Genomic DNA, 24,596 nt, shown 5'->3' with positions numbered 1-24,596 from the left:
CTTAAAGCTGTGGGGATTTGGGATTAATCGTATTAACCTGGGTAGTGCATTCCAAAGAATCGGCGCAGCACGTGTAAAGTCTTGGAGACGGGAGTGGGAGGTTCTGATTATTGAGGATGCTAACCTCGGGTTATTAGCAGAACGGAGGGCATGGGTAGGGTGGTAGACTGAGACCAGGGAGGAGATGTAGGGAGGTGCTGAGCCATGGAGTGCTTTGCGGATGAGGGTAGTAGTTCTGTACTGGATTCTTGAGTGGATGGGTAACCAGTGTAATGACTGGCACAAGGTAGAGGCATCGGTGTAACGGTTGGTGAAGAATATGATCCTGGCTGCAGCATTCAGGACAGATTGGAGAGGGGAGAATTTGGTAAGAGGGAGGCCGATTAGTAGAGAGTTACAATAGTCCAGACGAGAATGAATAAGTGAAACAGTAAGAGTTTTTGCAGAGTCGAAAGTAAGAAAAGGGCGAATTCTAGAAATGTTTTTGAGATGCAGAAAAGAAGAGCGAGCCAGTGATCGAATGTGGGGGGTGAATGAAAGGTCAGAATCAAGTATGACCCCAAGGCAGCGGGCATGTTGCTTGGGAGTAATGGTGGAACCGCACACAGAGATGGCAATGTCAGGCAAAGGTAGGTTAGTAGAGGGACAGAACATAAGGAGTTCAGTTTTTGACAGGTTCAGTTTTAGATAGAGAGAGGACATGATGTTAGAGACAGCAGTAAGACAATCACTGGTGTTTTCTAAAAAGGTCGGTGTGATATCAGGAGAAGAAGTGTATAATTGGGTGTCGTCAGCATAGAGATGGTACTGGAACACAAATCGTAATCAACAACTCTCCTGACCATCAGTTGGCCAGTGCTCCCATACACGTTAGCTTGTCGGCTGAACGACATTGGCAGGTCCAAACCACTTTAGGGAGCCTTAAGACTACTAGAGAATGAATCATTTTATTACCCTAGACCACCAGGGACTTTACAATAATCCCTTTCACTACCCTAGAACACCACAGACTTTACAATGAATCCTTTCACTACCCTAGACCACCAGGGACTTTACAATGAATCCTTTCACTACCCTAGACCACCAGGGAATTTACAATGAATCATTTCACTACCCTAGACTACTAGGGACTTTACAATTGATTATTTCACTTCCCTGGACCATAAGGGGCTTTACAATGAATCCGTTCACTATCCTAGACCACCAGGGAATTTAAAATTAATAATTTCACTACTCTAGACCACCAGGGACTTTACAAGGAATCATTTCACTACCCTAGACCACTAGAGACTTTACAATGAATCTTTTGGATACCCCAAAGCAACAAGGAATTTGCAACTAATCCTTTTACTACCTTAGATTATCAGGGAATTTACAATGAATCATTTCTCTACCCTAGACAACCAGGAAGTTTGAAATTACAAAACATAACCATTCATGTAAACACATTCTTTATTTCTGACAGACAGTGTTGTTTCATAAATGAAAAAATCAGTCTCTACAAAATGATCTGAACCATGTAATAACAAGATATTACTTTCTGCTATCAGACGCAACGTCACTGATATAATAACGTCAGCTGTACTGAGAGGCGCCATCCAGACCACTACAGCAGCATTGAGTAATAACCAAAAGGAGAAGTGGTTATACAAAGGGAGAAATGTGCAGCAAACTTTTCCCATCACCGAGTCTAAGATGCAGAGACAGCATGAAAGAAACATTCCAGTATTCTTATTAAAATAGCATCAAGATTAAAGACATACGTCTATGGGTTCAAATAGGTGATCAATGAATGGTCCTTATCACCATGCGGTGTACTTCACACATGCATAAGTAAATTAGGCAGTCAACTAGCGCACTTTTATAGGGGCGCACAATTTATAAATGTGCATAATTTTTTGTACACAGCCAACTGGACACAGGCTCAGCCAATGTCAGCATTGAATAAGAACTTTTTCTACATTAAAGGGTTAAATAAATATATATATAATACTGTGTGTATGTATGTATATATATATATATATATATATATATATATATATATATATATATATATATATATATACAGCTCTGGCAAAGATTAAGAGACCACTGCACAGTTTTATAAAAATCAGCTTCTCTACATGTCTGACAGCCATTCCATTCCAGTGTCAGTTGAATTCCAACCAGAGTACACCTCATTCTACTTAATGTGCTTCTGATTAGGTGATCACCTGAACCAAATCTTATTTAACAAAGGAAAGTATAAAAAAAACCTGCTGTGGTTTTCACAATCCTTTTGCAATAGGACAAACTGGATGGCAAAACAAGTGCTAGTAATATCCCAAAAGTAAAAGCAATGAAAAAATAACATCCATGCCAAATGAGTTGAAAAGAAAAGTCTTGAGTGAGGAAAAGAAGGGCTCAATTCTGGCTTTACTAGCAGATGAACACAGTGAGTGTCATGTTACCTCCATGCTTAAAATTTCTAAGACGGCAGTCCATTACAACAAGGTAAAGCAGCAGACATTGGGGACAACAAAGCTACAGACCGGCAGGAGGCAAAAACGACTCTCCACTGACCAGGATGACTGTCATCTTATTCGAATGTCACTCCGCAATCGCAGGATGACATCAAGTGATCTGCAAAAGGAATGGCAAATGGCAGCTGGGGTGAAGTGCACGGCAAGAACAGTTCGTAAAAGGCTCCTAGAGGCAGGGCTCAAGTCATGTAAAGCTAGAAAAAAGCCTTTCATCAATGAGAAGCAAAGGAGAGCCAGGCTGAACCTTGCCAAAGACCATAAGGATTGGACCATAGAGGACTGAAGTAAGGTAATCTTCTAATGAGTCTAATTTTCAGCTTTGCCCAACACTTAGTTGTCTAATGGTTAGACTGAGACCTGGAGAGGCATACAAGCCACAGTGTCTTGCACCCACTGTGAAATTTGGTGAAGGATCGGTGATGATCTGGGGATGCTTCAGCAAGGCTGGAATTGGGCAGGTTAATCTTTGCGAAGGATGTATGAATCAAGCCGCATACAAGGTTATCATGGAAAAACAGTTGATTCCTTCTGCTCAGGCAGTGTTCCCCAACTCTGAGGACTGATTTTTCTAGCAGGACAATGTGCCATGCCACACAGCTAGGTCAATCAAGGTGTGGATGAAGGACCACCACATCAAATCCCTGTCATGAGCAGCCCAATCTCTGGACCTAAACCCCATTGAAAACCTCTGGAATGTAATTAAGAGGAAGATGGATAGTCACAAGCCATCAAACAAAGAAGAACTGCTTACATTTTTGTACCAGGAGTGGCATAAGGTCACCCAGAAGCAGTGTGAAAGACTGGTGGAAAGCATGCCAAGACACATGAAAGCTGTGATTAAAAATCGTGGTTATTCCACAAAATATTGATTTCTGAACTCTTCCTGAGTTAAAATATTAGTATTGTTGCTTCTAAATGATTATGAACTTGTTTTCTTTGCATTATTTGAGGTCTGCAAGCAATGCATTTTTTGTTATTTTGACCATTTATCATTTTCAGAAAATAAATATAAAAATGTATTGCTTGGAACTTCGGAGACATGTTGTTATTGTTTATAGAATAAAAGAACAATTTACATTTTACTCAAAAATATATCTATAAAGAGAAAAATCAGACAAACTGAACATTTTGCAGTGGTCTATTAATTTTTGCCAGAGCTGTATATATATTTATCGAAGAGTCACCTAATAGTAAGCAGGTCACAGGGTAATGAGATGTATTCTGTGGAAGAACCAGCAGTAGTAGCGGCACCACAGGAGAAATTTAAACTGATCCACCATCAAATTTGACAAAATAATCCACATACATTGTTAAATAGAATTGATTGATTTGAATTGATGAGGCTGGTGTACTTACTTTGACAATCCATGTGAAAATGGATATATAATTCTACCTGGCAGTTTGTTTGCTTGATACAAGAATGAAAATGTTATGAGTGCAGATGAAATTGCTCAGTTATCTATCTGGTTCATTTTAATATGGAATTTCAAGGTAAGTACATCAGCCTCATCAGGTCCATGATATCTATTAAATATATACAAGGTACATATATAAATATATAGCTTGTAGTGTGAAATCTGGTGACATATCTGCTTTACTGTTATAGGGTGCCCATATGATGTACAAACATGATGCTTCCGCCAGAGCATGAGACAATCTTCAATGGTGCAAATGTTCTTGAAGTACCCTTTTGTATAGATCAAGTGTCCTTGCAATGAGAATTACATTGTGGCCGGGGTCACACTTGCGAGTGCAATGCGAGAAACTCGAATCAATACACGGCACTGGCGCCGGCACTCGGGATCGGAGTGTGCGGCTGCATGTATTTCTATGCAGTTGAACGCTCCGGTCCTGGGTACTAGTGGCTGTGCCGGGTATTGATGCGAGTTTCTCGCATTGCACTCACAAGTGTGACCCCGGCCTATATCTGATCATGTTTCCTAGAACTCAAATCTTCTCTTAAATGGACATTAAGCTATCAATCAAGCTAGAAAGGCCGGTAGTAGTTGGAAACAACCTCAGGAGGCAGGCAAGGAAATTAGATAGTGAGCTATGAAACAAGCTACAGAGGCTCATGCTAGGTGAGGAAACAACTTTAGGAGGCAGAGGCTTGTTACCTGCTCCTTCATACCCAGAGCACTTAAAGGGATATTTCCATCACCAAGATCCTATCCCAATATGTAGTAGGTGTAATAATGATAATAGTAGCAAATACCTCCAATTAGAAATGTAGTATAGTTTTTCTGATGCGCTATGTCTCTTTCCTCTTGTGCAGGCACTGCAGGACCTTATGTATCCAGGGTTACAACCACTGATGTTGTGACAGTTAGTTAGCTAGTTGCTAGTGGTCGTAACCATGGATACATAAGGTTCTGCAATGCTTGCCCATGAGGAAAGAGATATAGCGCATCAGAAAAACTATAATACATTTCTAATTGGCGGTGTTTGCCACTATTATCATTATTACACCTACTACATATTGGGATAGGATCTTGGAAATGGGAATACCCCTTTAGTGCCTCATTTGAGAATAAATTAAAATATTAATTTATTGGGAATGCAGCAACAGATAGAAGATGTAAAAAAAATGACAGATTTCGCTGTCAACGACCTGCATGCCAATATCTACAGTTTGGGCAATATGTACGGTTACTGACAGATTCCCCTTTGATCTAGGACCAGATTTCTTTTTCATGGATTTTGAATTTTTCTAAGAAACGACAATCAAGTAACCCATCTGTCCTATAACAATAGCCAGTGCTATATTTTGCATCCAGCCAGAAGCTTCAGCTCTCACTGTTGGCTCTATAGATTAGAACTAACTGTGGATACTAATAACTATAAGATGGGGACTTCCATTTGTTTCCAATATCTTAGGATTCTGACTCACAGTTATCTAGAACTGGAACGATGTCTCGGAGAATTAGTGTGAAAACCATGGGCCAGACACACGGGTCACTTGGGTAAGTAGGCTATGGTAAATACATGAATTCTCCATATCTGAGAGCGGTAATAGTGTATGCACATGTATTATACTCAAGTACTAGGATCATTTAAAAGCTAAGAGAGACTTCTGTGCTGTGGGAGAAATGGGGAAGAGGGTAACACCACTGGCACCACAGGCACCACAGAGATGGGGCCTATTTAAGTTTCCTATTTGCAAGATTGAAGATTCACTGGAATTACCATATTGCATTACTTATGGGCACTATACCTAAAAGTCTATATGGCTTTGGCACCGTAGCTGCCACTAATATGAGCTGTTGGCACAATTATACACCCCCATCATGCCACCTTGGGCATGCACATGTGACTAGTCCTACTCTCCCTGGACTCTGGGTTGCTAACCATCAGTAATTTACGCACAGCCCGTAAAAACCTGGTGCTTTTCCCTGCTGTCCGTAGCATCCAGCATAAAAATGCACAGCCTGTGATTTTTTCACTTTTCTTCCAATGTTTGTACTGCGCATGTGCTAGAGAGGCTGCCACATGCAGTACAAACAGGACCTCACCAGAAGAAGAATGATGATGGCGTGAGGAAAGAAGATCACCCAAGCCTGGACAACCCCTTTATGGCTTCTCACAGTAGCAGAAGCAACATGCGGCCTTGTGTTGTGTTGAGAAATGGATCCTGGGACACCTTGGAGAAATGGCCGCACCACTCATACAACCATTAATCCATTCCGTACTGCAAGTAAAATTGTTTGAAACAATATCCAGTCTACACATAAACCATTTGAAGGTCTTTTCATGACGTCCAGCTACAGGTGTCCATTGACCGGATGACCCCTATCTCAAAGGTTATCCTGGTGCAGAGCAAGACAGCAATGGAGGCTGGAATAGAGGTCTTTCTTCTTGCTGGAGTAATGCTACTGTGTGTGCAAACTTGGTCAAGAACTAAAGGAAACGTATGACCTCTGTAATTGCAAACAAAGATTTCTGTACCAAACATTAAGTTCTGTTTTTCTATTGCATCAAATGTCATGCTGCTGCGGTGCAGTATAGCGTATCCTCCACCAGAGGGAGATTGAGAGGGAAGTGAGACTGCGTACACAGAGAATAACCACAGAGCAGCAGCACAGGCGCCACAAGTGGCAAGAGAGTGGTCAGACAAGCCGAGTAAAAAAACAGAGGTAGAAGTACTAAGGGGATCAGAAGTACACATGGTCAGGAACAAGCCAGGAGGTTCAGAAACGGTCATGAGCGGATAAGACAAAGTCAGAAGGCAGAAGCAAGTCCGAACACAAGCCAAGTCTGAAACCAGAGAATCAAACCGACAAACAGGGAAACGCTGGGAAAAGGGCAGACAGAGGAAAGTCAACAGACACGGGGCAAGTCAGGGATCACAGCAGGACAAATCTAGGGCTACCAGAGTCAGGTTCACACGCCGAAGGCAGAACTATAGCTGACAAAGTCAGCAGGATGCATAGGAGCTAAATAGCAAACCTGAACCCAGAATGAGGCTGAGCAAAGTTAACCCTTGACTTGATCCGCCCAGAAAAAGGGCAGACAGGATTAAACCCTGGAACAGATCATGACATCAAATACTTATTTCATGCAACAAAGTGCAAATTAATTATGTAAAAATCATAAAATGTGATTTTCTGGATTCTGTCTCTGACAGTTAAAGTGCACCTACGATAAAAATTACAGACCTCTCTGTTCTTTGTAGGTGGGAAAACTTGCAAAATCAGCAGTGTATCAAATACTTATTTTCCCAAATGTATTTATATATCCTTTATACTGGGTGTAATTCTCAGTATGTGATCTTACTCTGCATTACTGTGGACATCGCACTGGGCATGGTTTTATCAGTGGGTCTGGTTTTATCAAGGGCGTAGCTTTATTAAGAAACTTGGCAAATGTCTGTAAAATTATTTGTACTGTGTCCGTCAATTTTGGTCCAGTTGTCAAAGAAAAATTGAATAGTAGGTTGGCAAACCTGCCTGGACTGCACTTGAAAAATAAACTCTGTTCCCTTGAGGACAATACTATGTGACTGATGACTGATAAGGAAAGAGTAAAGTAGGATTCAATAATATAATTGTTTTTGGTAAATAGCATTTTTTTTACAGAAGAAATTCTCGAATTAGGGATCCTGTAACTCCTCCATATATCCCAGCACAAAAGTTTCAGTGTCCAGTGTAAGTACTGAACTTGGCTTTAATATTTTTTTAACATTAGTATTAACCTATACAAACATCCACAGAATATTATCTCCTATGTACATGTGATGCCCGCCAGGGCCATGGGGTACTCGGTACTGGGACCGGTACTTAAAGGGATGAGTCACGGCGGCGGTGACCCGGTCCGTGGCCCTGGGCACCCATGTTAAAGGAAAGGTCTTTAGAGGGCTTTGTGAAATAAAGTTTGTTTGTGACGTCACCTGTGGTACTCGGTTAGGAGTGACCGACACTACTCAAAGGGGTCCTCTGGGGTGATGTTGTGGCAGCAGGGATGGTATGGCTTCCCACAGGTGAAGCTGGGTCCCCAGGGCTCCCGGCAGGGCCGGACTGGCCATCTGGCAATTCTGGCAAATGCCAGAAGGGCCTGTATGGCTGTGGGCTGCCTTGTCTGCTATGTTGCTAGCAGAATCAGTGTTCTCAAGATGCACATACTGTTAAGAGTTGTATCGGAGCACAAAGTCACTGATTCCATCACTTACCCCAGCAGGCCACAATTATCATTGGAAATATTGTTCTGGTGCTTGGGGACGAAGACAACATGGGCCTGTGTGACTTGAAATACCAGGGCTGAATTTCAGCCCTAGTCCGTACCTGGCTCCCGGTGTAGTAGGGACAGATGGTAGATGGTATAGAAAGAAACATAGGACACAAGTTGCAGTCTCTTTACTGTTGTGAATTCTGTGGCAGAGCTCCCTTCTGTGTCACAAGTGGTACTTCGGCTGATTCTCTCTGGGAGCTTCCGTTTGTGGAGGAAAGTGGTACTGCGGCTTCTGAGTTTCCTCCCTCAGGTGATCTGGTGAGGTCGTTAGGTGCTTCTCTACTTAACTCCACCTAATGCTTTGATCCTGGCTTCCTGTCAATGTTCCAGTGTTGGACTTGTTTTTCCCTGGATCATTCCTGTGGCCTGCTGCTCTGCATAGCTAAGTTCTTCTTTGCTATTTGTTTGCTATTTTTTCTGTCCAGCTTGTCTAATTGTTTTGCTGGAAGCTCTGGGACGCAAAGGGTGTACCTCCATGCCGTTAGTTCGGTACGGAGGGTCTTTTTGCCCCCTTTGCGTGGTTTTCTTTAGGGTTTTGTGTAGACTGCAAAGTTATCTTTCCTATCCTCGCTCTGTTAAGAAAGTCGGGCCTCACTTTGCTGAATCTATTTCATCCCTACGTTTGTCTTTTCATCTTAACTCACAGTCATTATATGTGGGGGGCTGCCTTTTCCTTTGGGGTATTTCTCTGAGGCAAGGTAGGCTTATTTTCTATCTTCAGGCTAGTTAGTTTCTCAGGCTGTGCCGAGTTGCATAGGCAGAGTTAGGCGCAATCCACGGCTGCCTCTAGTGTTGTTTGGAGAGGATTAGGGATTGCGGTCTGCAGAGTTCCCACGTCTCAGAGCTCGTTCTATTATTTTGGGTTATTGTCAGATCACTGTATGTGCTCTGACCTCCATGTCCATTGTGATACTGAATTGCCTTTCATAACACTTTACCTCTTTACTGATGAATTCAGGCAGCTACAGTCCAGGGTACGGGATCACAGGTACAGGTATAGTCCGGCCGGCTTGGAAGCGAATCTGGAATCCCCCTTTACCAGGTGGGGTTTGAAGCCTTCCTAATAGCGCTGCGTTGTAGTTAGTGATGAGCGAGTATACTCGTTGCTCAGGTGGTCTTCGAGTATTTGTGACTGCTTGGAGATTTAGTTTTCCTTGCCGCAGCTGCATGATTTCCGCTACTAGACAGCTTGATTACATGTGGGGATTCCCTAGCAACCAGGCAACCCCACATGTACTCAGGCTGGCTAGTAGCTGTAAACCATGCAGCTGTGTCAACAAAAACTAAATCTCCGAGCAGTCACAAATACTCGGAGACCACCCAAACTTGCTCGGGAAAACCCAAGCAACAAGTATACTCGCTCATTAGTTGTACTCCCTTGCTGCCTTAGGCCTCACACAAGGTCCTCACGTTTCCTCTCTGTCCCCCTTGTTGGTAAGACACTACCTGTACAACAGGTAACTCGAGCCTTTTTACAGGATCTCTATCATGACCCGGGCTCTATCTGCTACTGTGTCTTTGGGTGTCAGTGGTGGACAAGTAGCTTGCAATCTGCTGTCCGCTGGTTTCTTCTGTTGGGCTTAGAGTTACCCCCACAACCTCGGTCTTCTGGCTACCAATAGCTGCGCTCAACGTGGAGGAGGCTCAGTGGCAGCTTCTCTCTCCAGCTTTTCACTCTCCTTTGCTTCTTTTCCTCCTTCAAGCTCTCTACAACTTATTCCATCCTTTGCTTTCCAGGACCTGTAGAACTCGGTCTGCATGGCCCCTGCTTTCCTCACAGGAGCTGCAGCACCTCTTGTGGCTGCACGACCCCTCCTTTCCTCTGTGTCTCTCACAGGCTCCTCTCACTAACTAGCTAACTCCTCCTCCAGACCAGAATATATATCTAGGGAAGCTCCCCGGAAACTGGGTTCAGAGCTCCCCATTCTGGCCTGGAGTCAAAACAGTGTTGTATGTGCTGAATACCTGATAAAGGGATCCTTCCTCGCTTCCAAGGAAACTGGGGTGTTACATACACACGTGGTCAAAATTGTTGGTACCCCTTGTTTAATGACAGAAAAACTCACAATGGTCACAGAAATAACTTGAATCTGACAAAACTAATAATAAATAAAAGATCTATGAAAATGAACAAATGAAAGTCAGACATTGCTTTTCACTCATGCTTCCACAGAATAAAAAAAAAAAATCATGAAATAGGCCTGGACAGAAATGATGGTACCCCTGAAAATAATGTGACAAAAGGGATATGTTAAATCAAGGTGTGTCCACTAACATCACAGGTGTATATAATCTTGGAGTCAGTGAGTGGGCCTGTATATAGGGTTACAGAAACCCAGTGTGCTGTTTGGTGACATGGTGTGTATCACACTCAACATGGACCAGAGGAAGCAAAGGAAAGAGTTGTCTCAGGAGATTAGAAAGAAAATTATAGACAAACATGTTAAAGGTAAAAGTTATAAGACCATCTCCAAGCAGCTTGATGTTCCTGTGACTACAGTTGAACATATTATTCAGAAATGTAAGATCCATGGGATTGTAGCCAACCTCCCTGGATGTGGCCGCAGGAGGAAAATTGATGACAAATCAAAGAGACGAATAATACGAATGGTAACATAAGAGCCCAGAAAAACTTCTTAACAGATTAAAGGTGAACTTCAAGCTCAAGGAACATTAGTGTCAGATCGCACCATCCATCCTTGTATGAGCCAAAGTGGACTTCATGGGAGACGACCAAGGAAGACATTGTTGAAAAAACTACATGTTGACAAGCCACAAAGCTTCTGGGAGAATGTCCTATGGACAAATGAGACAAAAATGGAACTTTTTGACAAAGCACATCAGCTCTACGTTCACAGGCGAAAAAATGAAGCATACCAAGAAAATAATAATAATAATTTTTATTTATATAGTGTCAACATATTCCGCAGCACTTTACAATTAAGCGGGGACATGTACAAACAATACATTCGGTACTAGTTAAGACAATTTAAACAGTGACATTAGGAGTGAGGTCCCTGCTCGCAAGCTTACAATCTACAAGGAAATGGGGGGACACAATAGGTGAAAAGTGCTTGTTATTTCAGGTCTGGCAATTATAATAAATAGGAATTTTCATACAAAGCTGCATGATCCGGTCATCAGCCCGTGTGTTTAAGTGCAATAGTCAAGTATCAAGTGCAGTTATCATGTGTATGGAGGGTGTGGAGACAGATAAATAGTAGGGTGCAGATTCAGAGTAATATTTGGAAGGAGGGAACAGGGCAAAGTTAGTTTACTGAGTAGCTGATGTGGTAGGCTTGTCTGAAGAGATGGGTTTTCAAAGCGCGCTTGAATAGGTCAGGGCTTGATATCAGTCTGATCGTCTGGGGAAGTGCATTCCAGAGAGCTGGCGCAGCACGAGAGAAGTCTTGGAGACGGAGCTGTGAGGTTCGGATTACAGGGGATGTTAGTCTTAGGTCATTTGTAGAACGGAGGGCATGTGTAGGGCAATAGACAGAGATGAGAGAGGAGATATAAGGCGGTGCAGAACTGTGGAGAGCTTTGTGGGTGAGATAGATGAGTTTATACTGGACCCTGTAGCGAATGGGTAGCCAGTGTAATGACTGGCACAAGATGGAGGCATCGGTGAAGCGGCTGGACAGAAATATGACTCTGGCTGCAGCATTCAAGATGGATTGGAGAGGAGAAAGTTTGGTAAAAGGGAGACCGATCAGAAGAGAGTTGCAGTAGTCCAGACGGGAATGAATGAGAGCGACAGTAAGAGTCTTAGCAGTTTCAATGGTGAGAAAATGTCGGATTCTGGAGATGTTTTTAAGATGCAGGTGACAAGAGCGAGTGAGTGATCGGATATCGGGAGTAAAGGAAAGTTTGGTGTCGAATATGACCCCAAGACAGCGGGCATGCTGTTTGGGAGTTATGGTTGAACCCTCCAGGGTAATTTCGATGTTGGGTAGAGTGAGGTTAGTAGAAGGGAGAAACACAAGAAGTTCCGTTTTGGAGAGATTTAGTTTCAGGTAGAGGGAGGACATGATGTTAGAGACAGCAGACAGACAATCCTTGGTATTTTGAATTAGGGTAGGGGTGATGTCGGGGGAAGAAGTGTATAATTGGGTGTCATCAGCATAGAGATGATACTGGAACCCAAATCTGCTGATTGTTTGTCCAATAGGGGCCGTGTAAAGAGAGAAGAGGAGGGGGCCTAGGACTGAGCCTTACGGAACCCCGATAGTAAGGCTTCTTTCACACTAGCGTCGGGCCCGGCCCGTCGCAGTGCGTCAGGCCGAGGTTACCGACGCTAGCGTTGCCTCCACCGCACAACGGGTGCAGCGGATGCTGCTTTTCAGCGCATCCGCTGCCCCATTGTGAGGTGCGGGGAGGTGGGGGAGGAGTTCCGGCCGCGCATGCGCGGTCGGAAAAGACGGTCCGTCGGCTGCAAAAAATGTTAGGCTATGTTCAGACTAGCGTTGTGCGCCGCTGCGTCACCGACGCGACGCACAACGCACCGAAAAACACGGCAAAACGCACGCAAAAACGCTGCGCTTTGCGACGCGTGCGTCGTTTTTTGCCGAAAATCGGACGCAAGAAAAATGCAACTTGCTGCGTTTTCTTGGTCCGACGCTTGCGGCAAAAAAGACGCATTTGTCGCAAAACGCAACAAGCAAAAACGCATGCGTCCCCCATGTTAAACATAGGGGCGCATGATGCGTGCGTCGCCGCTGCGTCGCCCGACGCGGCGCCGACGCACACTAGCACAACGCTAGTCTGAACGTACCCTTACATGGAACGTTTTTTGCGGCCGACGGTCGGCCGAAACACGGCGCAACCGTCGCGCGATGGTTGCGACGTGTGGCAATCCGTCGCAATGTGTCGCGTAATGTTGGTCAATGGAGAAAAAACGCATCCTGCAAACACTTTTGCAGGATGCGTTTTTTCTGCAAAACGACGCATTGTGACGGATTGCAGTTAACGCTAGTGTGAAAGTAGCCTAAGGAGACGAGGAGAGGAGGAGCAGCTGGCAAAAGATACAGTGAATGAGCGGACAGAGAGGGGTAGGAGGAGAACCAGGAGAGGGCTGTGTCTTTGAGGCCTATGGAGCGGAGCATAGTGAGGAGGAACTGGTGATCCACAGTGTCAAATGTGGCAGAGAGATCAAGGAGAATCAGCAGAGAGCAATGACCTATGGATTTAGCTGTTATTAGGTCATTAGAGACTTTAGTGAGTGCAGTTTCAGTGGAGTGTAAAGAGCGGAAACCAGATTGTAAGGGGTCAAGAAGAGAGTTATCCGAGAGATAGCGGATCAGACGGGAGTGGACCAAGCGTTCCAGGAGTTTAGAGATGAAGGAAAGGTTAGAGACAGGTCTGTAGTTAGCAGTGCAGTTCTGGTCCAGGGATGGCTTTTTAAGTAAAGGGGTTATGATGGCATGTTTAAATGAGGAGGGAACGATACCGGAAGAAAGAGAGAGGTTAAATATTTTAGTCAGGTGAGTGGTGACCACTGGTGAGAGGATATGTGAAGGAATGGGGTCACTGTTGCAGGTTGTAAGCCGAGCAGAAGCGAGGAGCTTGGAAACTTCTTCTTCTGAAACAGGCTCAAAGATGTCCAGTGAGCTTGAGGTGCGGCAGGGAAGGGGATCCAGGCACTGAGGAGATTGCGCTGAGATATTCTGATGGATGTGGTTGATTTTTTCTGAGAAATAAGTGGCCAGATCTTCACTGCTGAGGTTGGTGATGGGGGCCTGTACTTTAGGTTTCTGGAGGGAGTTTAAGGTTTCAAAAAGTCATTTTGAGTTGTTGGATAGTGAGGTGATGAGGGTGGTGAAGTAGGATTGTTTGACCAGATAAAGGGCAGAGTTATAGGTTTTGAGCATGAACTTATAGTGGATGAAGTCTTCTGCTAAGAGAGATTTTCTCCACTGCCACTCTGCACACCTTGAGCAAAGCTGAAGAAAGCGTGTTTGCATAGTGTGCCAGGGCTGCCTTTGTCTGTGTCGGGTCTTTCTGCATGTAGAAGGTGCTGCTTCATCTAGCAAAAAGAACATTGTCCCTACTGTGAAACATGGAGGAGGCTCTGTTATGTTCTGGGGCTGCTTGGCAGCATCTGGCACAGGGTGTCTAGAAACTGTGTAGGGTACATCTCAAGACTATCAAGGGATTCTAAAGAGAAATGTGCTGCCCAGTGTCAGAAAGCTTGGTCTCAGTCGCAGGTCATGGTTCTTGCAACAGGATAATGACCCAAAACACAAAGCTAAAAACACTCAAAAATGGCTAAGAGGAAAACAATGGACTATTCTGAAGTGGCCTTCTATGAGCCCTGACCTAAATCCCATTGAGCATCACTGGAAAGAGCTGAAACATGCCATCTGGAAAAGGCAAACCTTCAAACACGAGACAACTGGAGCAGTTTGCTCTTGAGGAGTGGGCCAAAATACCTGTCGAGAGGTGCAGAAGTTTCATTGACAATTACAGGAATCATTTGATTGCAGTAATGACCTCGAAAGGTTGTGCAACAAAAGATTAAGTTAAGGGTACCATCATTTCTGTCCTGGCCTATTTCATGAGTTTTATTTTTTTTAAATTCTGTGGAAGCATGGTTGAAAAGCAATGTCTGACTTTCATTTGTTCATTTTCATAGACTTTTTTTATTTATTTTTATTTTTGTCAGATTCAATTTATTTCTGTGACCATTGTGGGTTTTTCTGCCATTAAATGAGGGTACCAACAATTTTGACCACATGTGTATATGTTTGTATAAACAAGAGATGGAGGGCACCATCAATGCAAAATAGCCAAAAATTGCAATAAGGGGGTCAACCCAAGCTTGACCTAAAAGGAGTATGCACATAGAAAAAGAGAAGCGTCAAGCTATATAAAGGGGACCACCACGTGAATATAAAAGTATAAATTTTATTAATCAACTAAGGAAACAAAAACACCACTCTATTAAAAACAATTAAAACCAAAACCCAAATGAAATTGGGTTTTGGTTGCAATTGTTTTTAATAGAGTGGTGTTGTTGTTTCCTTAGTTGATTAATAAAATGTATACTTTTATATTCAAGTGGTGGTCCCCTTTATATAGCTTGACGCTTCTCTTTTTCTATGTGTGTATATGTTTGTACTATACACATATACCAGTGTGATGCTGTCCCACAGCGTAACTCCAAAGTGTTCAGGAAAAGTGTCTAACCTTTCCTCTCCCTATATCTCCTTCTATTACTCCATATAACCTCTCTATATCTCCTCCTATTTCTCCATATAACCTCCCTATATCTCCTCCTATTACTCCATATAACCTCCCTATATCTCCTCCTATTACTCCATATAACCTCCCTATATCTCCTCCTATTACTCCATATAACCTCCCTATATCTCCTCCTATTACTCCATATAATCTCCCTATATCTCCTCCTATTACTCCATATAACCTCCCTATATCTCCTCCTATTACTCCATATAACCTCCCTATATCTCCTCCTATTACTCCATATAACCTCCCTATATCTCCTCCTATTACTCCATATAACCCCTATATCTCCTATTACTCCATATAACCTCCCCTATATCTCCCCCTATTACTCCATATAACCCCCTATATCTCCTCCTATTACTCCAAATAACCCCCTATATCTCCTCCTATTACTCCATATAACCTCCCTATATCTCCTCCTATTACTCCATATAACCTCCCCTATATCTCCTCCTATTACTCCAAATAACCCCCTATATCTCCTCCTATTACTCTACAAGGACATTAAGTGACAAGTATTTATTTGCTTTATTAATACAGAAGTCCGGATACAATTTCTCCTAATTTCGCTTATTCTACTGAAATAAATGGTGACTTACCTTTGCCCCCACCTGAGTACCAAGAATCTTCTACACTTCAGAGCCAACGATCACTAGAGACAGGTAAGTGGAGATGTGTGATATCTGGGATGAGTTTACTATCTATAATCGATATGTCACATTGCTGTACAACCAGGTGAAATTGGTCTTAAAGGAAAGCTATCATCAGGAAATTGCCTATTATTTGAATCAGTTTTTGGTGTTATATATATATATATACAGTTAGGTCCATATATATTTGGACAGAGACCACATTTTTCAAATTTTTGTTATAGACATTACCACAATGAATTTTAAGCAAAACAATTCAGATGCAGTTGAAATTCAGACTTTCAGCTTTCATTTGAGGGTATCCACAGTAAAATTGGATGAAGGGTTTAGGAGTTTCAGCTCCTTAACATGTGCCACCCTGTTTTTAAAGGGACCAAAAGTAATTGGACAGATTAAATAATTTTAAATAAAATGTTCATTTCTAGTACTTGGTTGAAAACCCTTTGTTGGCAATGACTACCTGAAGTCTTGAACTCATGGACATCACCAGACACAGTGTTTCCTCCTTTTTGATGCTCTGCCAGGCCTCCACTGCGGTGGTTTTCAGTTGCTGTTTGTTTGTGGGCCTTTCTGTCTGAAGTTTCGTCTTTAACAAGTGAAATGCATGCTCAATTGGGTTGAGATCAGGTGACTGACTTGGCCATTCAAGAATATTCCACTTCTTTGCTTTAATAAACTCATGGGTTGCTTTGGCTTTATGTTTTGGGTCATTGTCCATCTGTAGTATGAAATGACGACCAATCAGTTTGGCTGCATTTGGCTGAATCTGAGCACACAGTATGGCTCTGAATACCTCAGAATTCATTCGGCTGCTTCTGTCCTGTGTCACATCATCAATAAACACTAGTGACCCAGTGCCACTGGCAGCCATGCATGCCCAAGCCATCACACTGCCTCTGCCATGTTTTACAGATGATGTGGTATGCTTTGGATCATGAGCTTTACCACGCCTTCGCCATACTTTTCTCTTTCCATCATTCTGGTAGAGGTTGTTCTTGGTTTCATCTGTCCAAAGAATGTTCTTCCAGAACTGTGCTGGCTTTTTTAGATGTTTTTTAGCAAAGTCCGGTCGAGCCTTTTTATTCTTGATGCTTATGAGTGGCTTGCACCGTGCAGTGAACCCTCTGTATTTACTTTTCTGCAGTCTTCTCTTTATGGTAGATTTGGATATTGATACGCCGACCTCCTGGAGAGTGTTGTTCACTTGGTTGGCTGTTGTGAAGGGGTTTCTCTTCACCATGGAGATTATTCTGCGATCATCCACCTCTGTTGTATTCCGTTGGTGCCCAGGTCTTTTTGCATTGATGAGTTCACCAGTGCTTTCTTTCTTTCTCAGGATGTACCAAACTGTAGATTTTGTCACTCCTAATATTGTAGCAATTTCTCGGATGGGTTTTTTCTGTTTTCGCAGCTTAAGGATGGCTTGTTTCACCTGCATGGATAGCTCCTTTAACCGCATGTTTACTTCACAGCAAAACCTTCCAAATGCAAGCACCACACCTCAAATCAACTCCAGGCCTTTTATCTGCTTAATTGAGAATGACATAACGAAGGGATTGCCCACACCTGTCCATGAAATAGCCTCGGAGTCAATTGTCCAATTACTTTTGGTCCCTTTAAAAACAGGGTGGCACATGTTAAGGAGCTGAAACTCCTAAACCCTTCATCCAATTTTAATGTGGATACCCTCAAATGAAAGCTGAAAGTCTGAACTTCAACTGCATCTGAATTGTTTTGTTTAAAATTCATTGTGGTAATGTCTGTAACCAAAATGAGAAAAATGTTGTCTCTGTCCAAATATATATGGACCTAACTGTATATATATATATATATATATATAATATAACGCTGGGAGCGTCACTCTGTTTGAAGCCTTTATAGACTGCGCAGGCGCGATGCTCCTAGCGTTACATTATAGCCAGTGTCAGGAAAAAAAAAATGGCGCCGGAAAGCGCGGACTGCCGGGAGCAGGGGGACATTTATGATCCGTGACGTGGGGACACCTGATGATGCTGTGGCAGTTCATGCCACAGCAATTTGTTACTTACGCCACCTGATAACTTTCCGCCGCCATTTTCTTGGTCCTCCTGCTGCCGGAATCGGCGCCTGCACAGTCCGCGCTTTCCGGCGCCATTTTCTTGAAGACACACTGCAATGTGTCTTCAACAAAATGGCGCCGGAAAGCGCGGACTGCGCAGGCGCCGATTCCGGCAGCAGGAGGACCAAGAAAATGGCGGCGGAAAGGAATCAGGTAGCATGTGCACAGGATCCGCACATGACAGAACGGGGGTGCAGGATGGAAGCAGCACATGACAGGATGGGGACGCAGGATGGAGCAGCACATGACAGGATGGCGACGCAGGATGGAGCAGCACATGACAGGATGGGGACGCAGGATGGAGCAGCACATGACAGGATGGGGACGCAGGATGGAGCAGCTCATGACAGGATGGGGGCGCAGGATGGAGCAGCTCATGACAGGATGGGGACGCAGGATGGAGCAGCACATGACAGGATGGGGACGCAGGATGGAGCAGCACATGACAGGATGGGGGCGCAGGATGGAGCAGCACATGACAGGATGGGGACGCAGGATGGAGCAGCTCATGACAGGATGGGGGCACAGGATGGAGCAGCTCATGACAGGATGGGGACGCAGGATGTCGCAGCACATGACAGGATGGGGACGCAGGATGGAGCAGCACATGACAGGATGGGGGCGCAGGATGGAGCAGCTCATGGCAGGATGGGGACGCAGGATGGAGCAGCACATGACAGGATGGGGGCCTAGGATGGAGCAGCTCATGGCAGGATGGGGACGCAGGATGGAGCAGCACATGACAGGATGGGGACGCAGGATGGAGCAGCACATGACAGGATGGGGACGCAGGATGGAGCAGCACATGACAGGATGGGGACGCAGGATGGAGCAGCACATGACAGGAAGGGGACGCAGGATGGAGCAGCACATGACAGGATGGGAACACAGGATGGAGCAGCACATGACAGGATGGAGACCATATACCAATATAAATGCTCACCACCCGGGCGTAGAACGGGTTCAATAGCTAGTGTATATATATATATATATATATATATATATACAGTTAGGGCCAGAAATATTTGGACAGTGACACAAGTTTTGTTATTTTAGCTGTTTACAAAAACATGTTCAGAAATACAATTATATATGTAATATGGGCTGAAAGTGCACACTCCCAGCTGCAATATGATAGTTTCCACATCCAAATCGGAGAAAGGGTTTAGGAATCATAGCTCTGTAATGCATAGCGTCCTCTTTTTCAAGGGACCAAAAGTAATTGGACAATGGACTCTAAGGGCTGCAATTAACTCTGAAGGCGTCTCCCTCGTTAACCTGTAATCAATGAAGTAGTTAAAAGGTCAGGGGTGGATTCCAGGTGTGTGGTTTTGCATTTGGAAGCTGTTGCTGTGAGCAGACAACATGCGGTCAAAGGAACTCTCAATTGAGGTGAAGCAGAACATCCTGAGGCTGAAAAAAAAGCAAAAATCCATCAGAGAGATAGCAGACATGCTTGGAGTAGCAAAATCAACAGTTGGGTACATTCTGAGAAAAAAGGAATTGACTGGTGAGCTTGGGAAATCAAAAAGGCCTGGGCGTCCACGGATGACAACAGTGGTGGATGATCGCCGCATACTTAATTTGGTGAAGAAGAACCCGTTCACAACATCAACTGAAGTCCAGAACACTCTCAGTGAAGTAGGTGTATCTGTCTCTAAGTCATCAGTAAAGAGAAGACTCCATGACAGTAAATACAAAGGGTTCACATCTAGATGCAAACCATTCATCAATACCAAAAATAGACAGGCCAGAGTTAAATTTGCAGAAAAACACCTCAAGAAGCCAGCTCAGTTCTGGAAAAGTATTCTATGGACAGATGAGACAAAGATCAACCTGTACCAGAATGATGGGAAGAAAAAAGTTTGGAGAAGAAAGGGAACGGCACATGATCCAAGGCACACCACATCCTCTGTAAAACATGGTGGAGGCAACGTGATGGCATGGGCATGCATGGCTTTCAATGGCACTGGGTCACTTGTGTTTATTGATGACATAAGAGCAGACAAGAGTAGCTGGATGAATTCTGAAGTGTACCGGGATATACTTTCAGCCCAGATTCAGCCAAATGCTGCAAAGTTGATTGGACGGCGCTTCATAGTACAGATGGACAATGACCCCAAGCATACAGCCAAAGCTACCCAGGAGTTCATGAGTGCCAAAAAGTGGAACATTCTGCAATGGCCAAGTCAATCTCCAGATCTAAACCCAATTGAGCATGCATTTCACTTGCTCAAATCCAGACTTAAGACGGAAAGACCCACAAACAAGCAAGACCTGAAGGCTGCGGCTGTAAAGGCCTGGCAAAGCATTAAGAAGGAGGAAACCCAGCGTTTGGTGATGTCCATGGGTTCCAGACTTAAGGCAGTGATTGCCTCCAAAGGATTTGCAACAAAATATTGAAAATAAAAATATTTTGTTTGGGTTATGTTTATTTGTCCAATTACTTTTGACCTCCTAAAATGTGGAGTGTTTGTAAAGAAATGTGTACAATTCCTACATTTTCTATCAGATATTTTTGTTCAACCCTTCAAATTAAACGTTACAATCTGCACTTGAATTCTGTTGTAGAGGTTTCATTTCAAATCCAATGTGGTGGCATGCAGAGCCCAACTCGCGAAAATTGTGTCACTGTCCAAATATTTCTGGCCCTAACTGTATATATATATATTTATACTAGCTATAATAGCTAGTGTATATATATATATACATATATATATATATATATATATATTTATACTAGCTATTGAACCCGTTCTACATTTATATTGGTATATGGTCTCCATCCTGGTATGTGCTGCTTACATCCTGTGCCCTAATCTTGTCATGTGCTACCATTTTGCGCCCCCATCCTGTCGTATGCTACTCCCATCCTGCACCCCCTTCCTGTCATGTGCAGCCCCCATCCTGCGCCATCATTCTGTTTTGTGTGCCTCCATCTTGTCATGTGCTACTCTCTTCCTGTGCCCTCATCCTGTCATGTGCTCCCATCCTGTGCCCCAATCCTGTCATGTGCTCCGTTTCTGCACCCCAATCCTGTCATGTGATGCTCCCATCCTGCACCCCCATCCTGTCATGTGGTGCTTCCATCCTGCACCCCTATTCTGGTATGTGCTACTCCAATTCTGCACCCCCATCCTGTCATGTGGTGCTCTCATCCTGCGTCCCCATCCATCCTGTCATGTGGTGCTCACACCCTGTCATGTGCTGCTCCCATCCTGCTCCTCCATCTTGTCATGTGCTGCTCCCATCCTGCACCCCCATTCTGTCATGTGCTGCACCCATCCTACGCCCCCATCCTGTCATGTGCTGCTCTCATCCTACGCCCCCATCCTGTCATGTGGTGTTCCCATCCTGCGCCCCCATTCTGTAATGTGCTGCTCCCATCATGTGCCCCCATTCTGTCATGTGCTGCTCTCATCCTGCACCCCCATTCTGTAATGTGCTGCTCACATCCTGCGCCCTTATTCCGTCATGTGCAGCAAAAAGTCACTGGCCTGCTGCGCTGATGTATTTTCTATATATATTCAGTAGAAAGTGGCTGCATTGCTCCTGTGACGTATTTTATATATAGATTCAGTATCTAAAAATGGCGCCGGAAAGTGCAGACTGTGCAGGTGCCGATTCCGGCGCCACAACCCTCCTGGGCCACAATCCTCATCCCCGGATGCATAACTTACAAAATGTCGCCTGAAGTGCACTATACGCATGCACCATTTCCGATAGAGGATTCATGTCCCGGCCTCCGGCCTGAAGAGACCCTGCAGCAATACCAGATAGGTACCGTATATACTCGGGTATAAGCCGAGAACCCTAATTTTGCCACAAAAAAATAGGAAAACTTATTTACTCGAGTATAAGCCTAGGGTGGGTGATGTAGCAGCTACTGGTAAATTTCAAAAATAAAAATAGATACCTATAAAAGTGAAATTGATTGGGACATCAGTAGGTTAAATGTTTTTGAATTGAATATTGAATCAGGAGCCCCATAAGTTGCTCCATACAAATTACGCCCCATATAATGCTCCATAAAGTTCATGATGGGCCCCATAAGATGCTCCATAAAGTTCATGATGGGCCCTATAAGATGCTCCATTCAAAATACGCCCCATATAATGCTCCATATAGTTCATGATGGGCCCCATAACACGCTCCATACAAAATATGCTCCATATAATGCTCTATAAAGTTCATGATGGGCCCCATAAGATGCTCTATACAAAAATATGCCCCATATAATGCTGCACAAAGGTTAATAATGGCCCCATAAGATGCTCCATATTAAAAAAAAAGCCCCATGTAATGCTGCACAAAGGTTAATGATGGCCCCATAAGATGCTCCATACAATAATATGCCGCATATGCTGCTCCATAAAGGTTGATGGCTCTATAAGATGCTCCATAGCATAATATGCCCCACATGCTGCTCCATAAAGGTTGATTGCCCCATAAGATGATCAATATGCTGTTCCATAAAGGTTGATGGCCCTATACGATGCTCCATAGCATGATATGCCCCATATGCTGCTCCATAAAGGTTGATGGACCTATAAGATGCTCCATAGCATAATATGCCCCATATGCTGCTGCGATTAAAAAAAAAAGACATACTCACCTCTCACCGCTGGGCGCCGAGTGTCAGGGGCCTGAGCAGGAGGGGACACCGGCATGCTATGGGGGTCAGGTGCCGGTGTTGCCGCTGGCTCAGGCCCACGGCACTTGCGATATTCACCTTTCCCCATTCCACCGCCGCACGCCGCTGTGTTTTCCAGGTCCTCTGGCTGTGATTGTTCAGTCAGAGGGCACGCACTAACCACGTCATCGTGCCCTGTAACCTGAACGTCACAGCCAGAGGATGCGAAAGACACAGCGCGGCGGTGGAACGGGGACAGGTGAATATAGCATGGCTCACCCTCCCTTGTCATACTCACCCCATCCTGGCACATCCCTGCTTCTCAGTCATCCCGGGCCTACAGCTCCTTCCCAGTGCTGAGCAGTCACATGGTGCCGCTCATTAAAATAATGAATATGCGCTCCACCTCTATGGGAGTGGAGTCGCGTCCATATTCATTACTTTAATGAGAGGTACCACGTGACTGCTGAACACAGGAAGAGCTGCAGGTGCCGGAGAGATTGCGGTATGCGTTCAGTGCTTACGCATGCCGCGATCTCCTTGGCCGCGCGCATCTCTCTCGCTGTGCTGGGTAGGCATACCGTGATCTCCTTGGCTACATCACTCTGTGGGGTCCAGTCTATAAAGGCTTCAGACAGAGTGATGCTCCCAGCTTTATATTATAGATATATGTACAGCATTTTTCTAATTTTGGTTATAGACATTACCACAATGAATCTTAAACAAAACAATTCAGATGCAGTTGAAGTTCAGACTTTCAGCTTTCATTTGAGGGTATCCACATTAAAATTGGATGAAGGGTGTAGAAGTTTCAGCTCCTTAACATGTGCCACCCTGTTTTTAATGGGACCAAAAGTAATTGGACAGATTCAATAATTTTGAATAAAATGTTCATTTTTAGTGCTTGGTTGGCAATGACTGCCTGAAGTCTTGAATTCATGGACATCACCAGACGTTGTGTTTCCTCCTTCTTGATGCTCTGCCAGGCCTTCACTGCGGTGGTTTTCAGTTGCTGTTTGTTTGTGGGCCTTTCTGTCTGAAGTTTAGTCTTTTACAAGTGAAATGCATGCTCAATTGAGTTGAGATCAGGTGACTGACTTGGCCATTCAACAATATTCCACTCCACTTCTTTGCTTTAATAAACTCCTGGGTTGCTTTGGCTTTATGTTTTGGGTCATTGTCCATCTGTAGTATGAAACGACGACCAATCAGTTTGGCTGCATTTGGCTGGATCTGAGCACTCAGTATGGCTCTGAATACCTCAAAATTCATTCGGCTGCTTCTGTCTTGTGTCACATCATAAATAGATACTAGTGACCCAGTGCCACTGGTAGCCATGCATGTCCAAGCCATCACACTGCCTCCGCCGTGTTTTACAGATGATGTGGTATGCTTTGGATCATGAGCTGTACCACGCCTTCGCTATACTTTTCTATTTCCATCATTCTGGTAGAGGTTGATCTTGGTTTCATCTGTCCAAAGAATGTTCTTCCAGAACTGTGCTGGCTTTTTTAGATGTTTTTTAGCAAAGTCCAGTCGAGCCTTTTTATTCTTGATGCTTATGAGTGGCTTGGACCGTGCAGTGAACCCTCTGTATTTACTTTCATGCAGTCTTCTCTTTATGGTAGATTTGGATATTGATACGCCTACCTCCTGGAGAGTGTTGTTCACTTGGTTGGCTGTTGTGAAGGGGTTTCTCTTCACCATGGAGATTATTCTGC

General features: G+C 44.1%; 1 protein-coding gene across 6 annotated transcripts in view; it reads left to right on the top strand.

Moving 5' to 3' along the window:
* Positions 1 to 24,596, top strand: part of ABI3 (ABI family member 3) — an 88,607-nt gene that overhangs the window by 13,260 nt on the left and 50,751 nt on the right. For 4 of the 6 annotated variants that reach the window (XM_069751506.1, XM_069751507.1, XM_069751504.1 and 1 more), the window contains 3 exons: positions 5,400 to 5,485; positions 7,598 to 7,666; positions 16,035 to 16,156. In XM_069751506.1, the coding sequence (XP_069607607.1) occupies positions 5,400 to 5,485; positions 7,598 to 7,666; positions 16,035 to 16,156 (277 nt within the window). The remainder of the gene's footprint in view (positions 1 to 5,399; positions 5,486 to 7,597; positions 7,667 to 16,034; positions 16,157 to 24,596) is intronic. The other 2 variants (XM_069751508.1, XM_069751505.1) reach the window with 1 other exon arrangement.

This window comes from Ranitomeya imitator, chromosome 2 (assembly GCF_032444005.1).
Source record: "Ranitomeya imitator isolate aRanImi1 chromosome 2, aRanImi1.pri, whole genome shotgun sequence".
NCBI classification, from domain to species: Eukaryota; Metazoa; Chordata; class Amphibia; order Anura; family Dendrobatidae; genus Ranitomeya; species Ranitomeya imitator.
The sequence above is the reverse complement of the archived record's forward strand: the minus strand, read 5'-3'. Positions and strand labels throughout refer to the sequence as shown.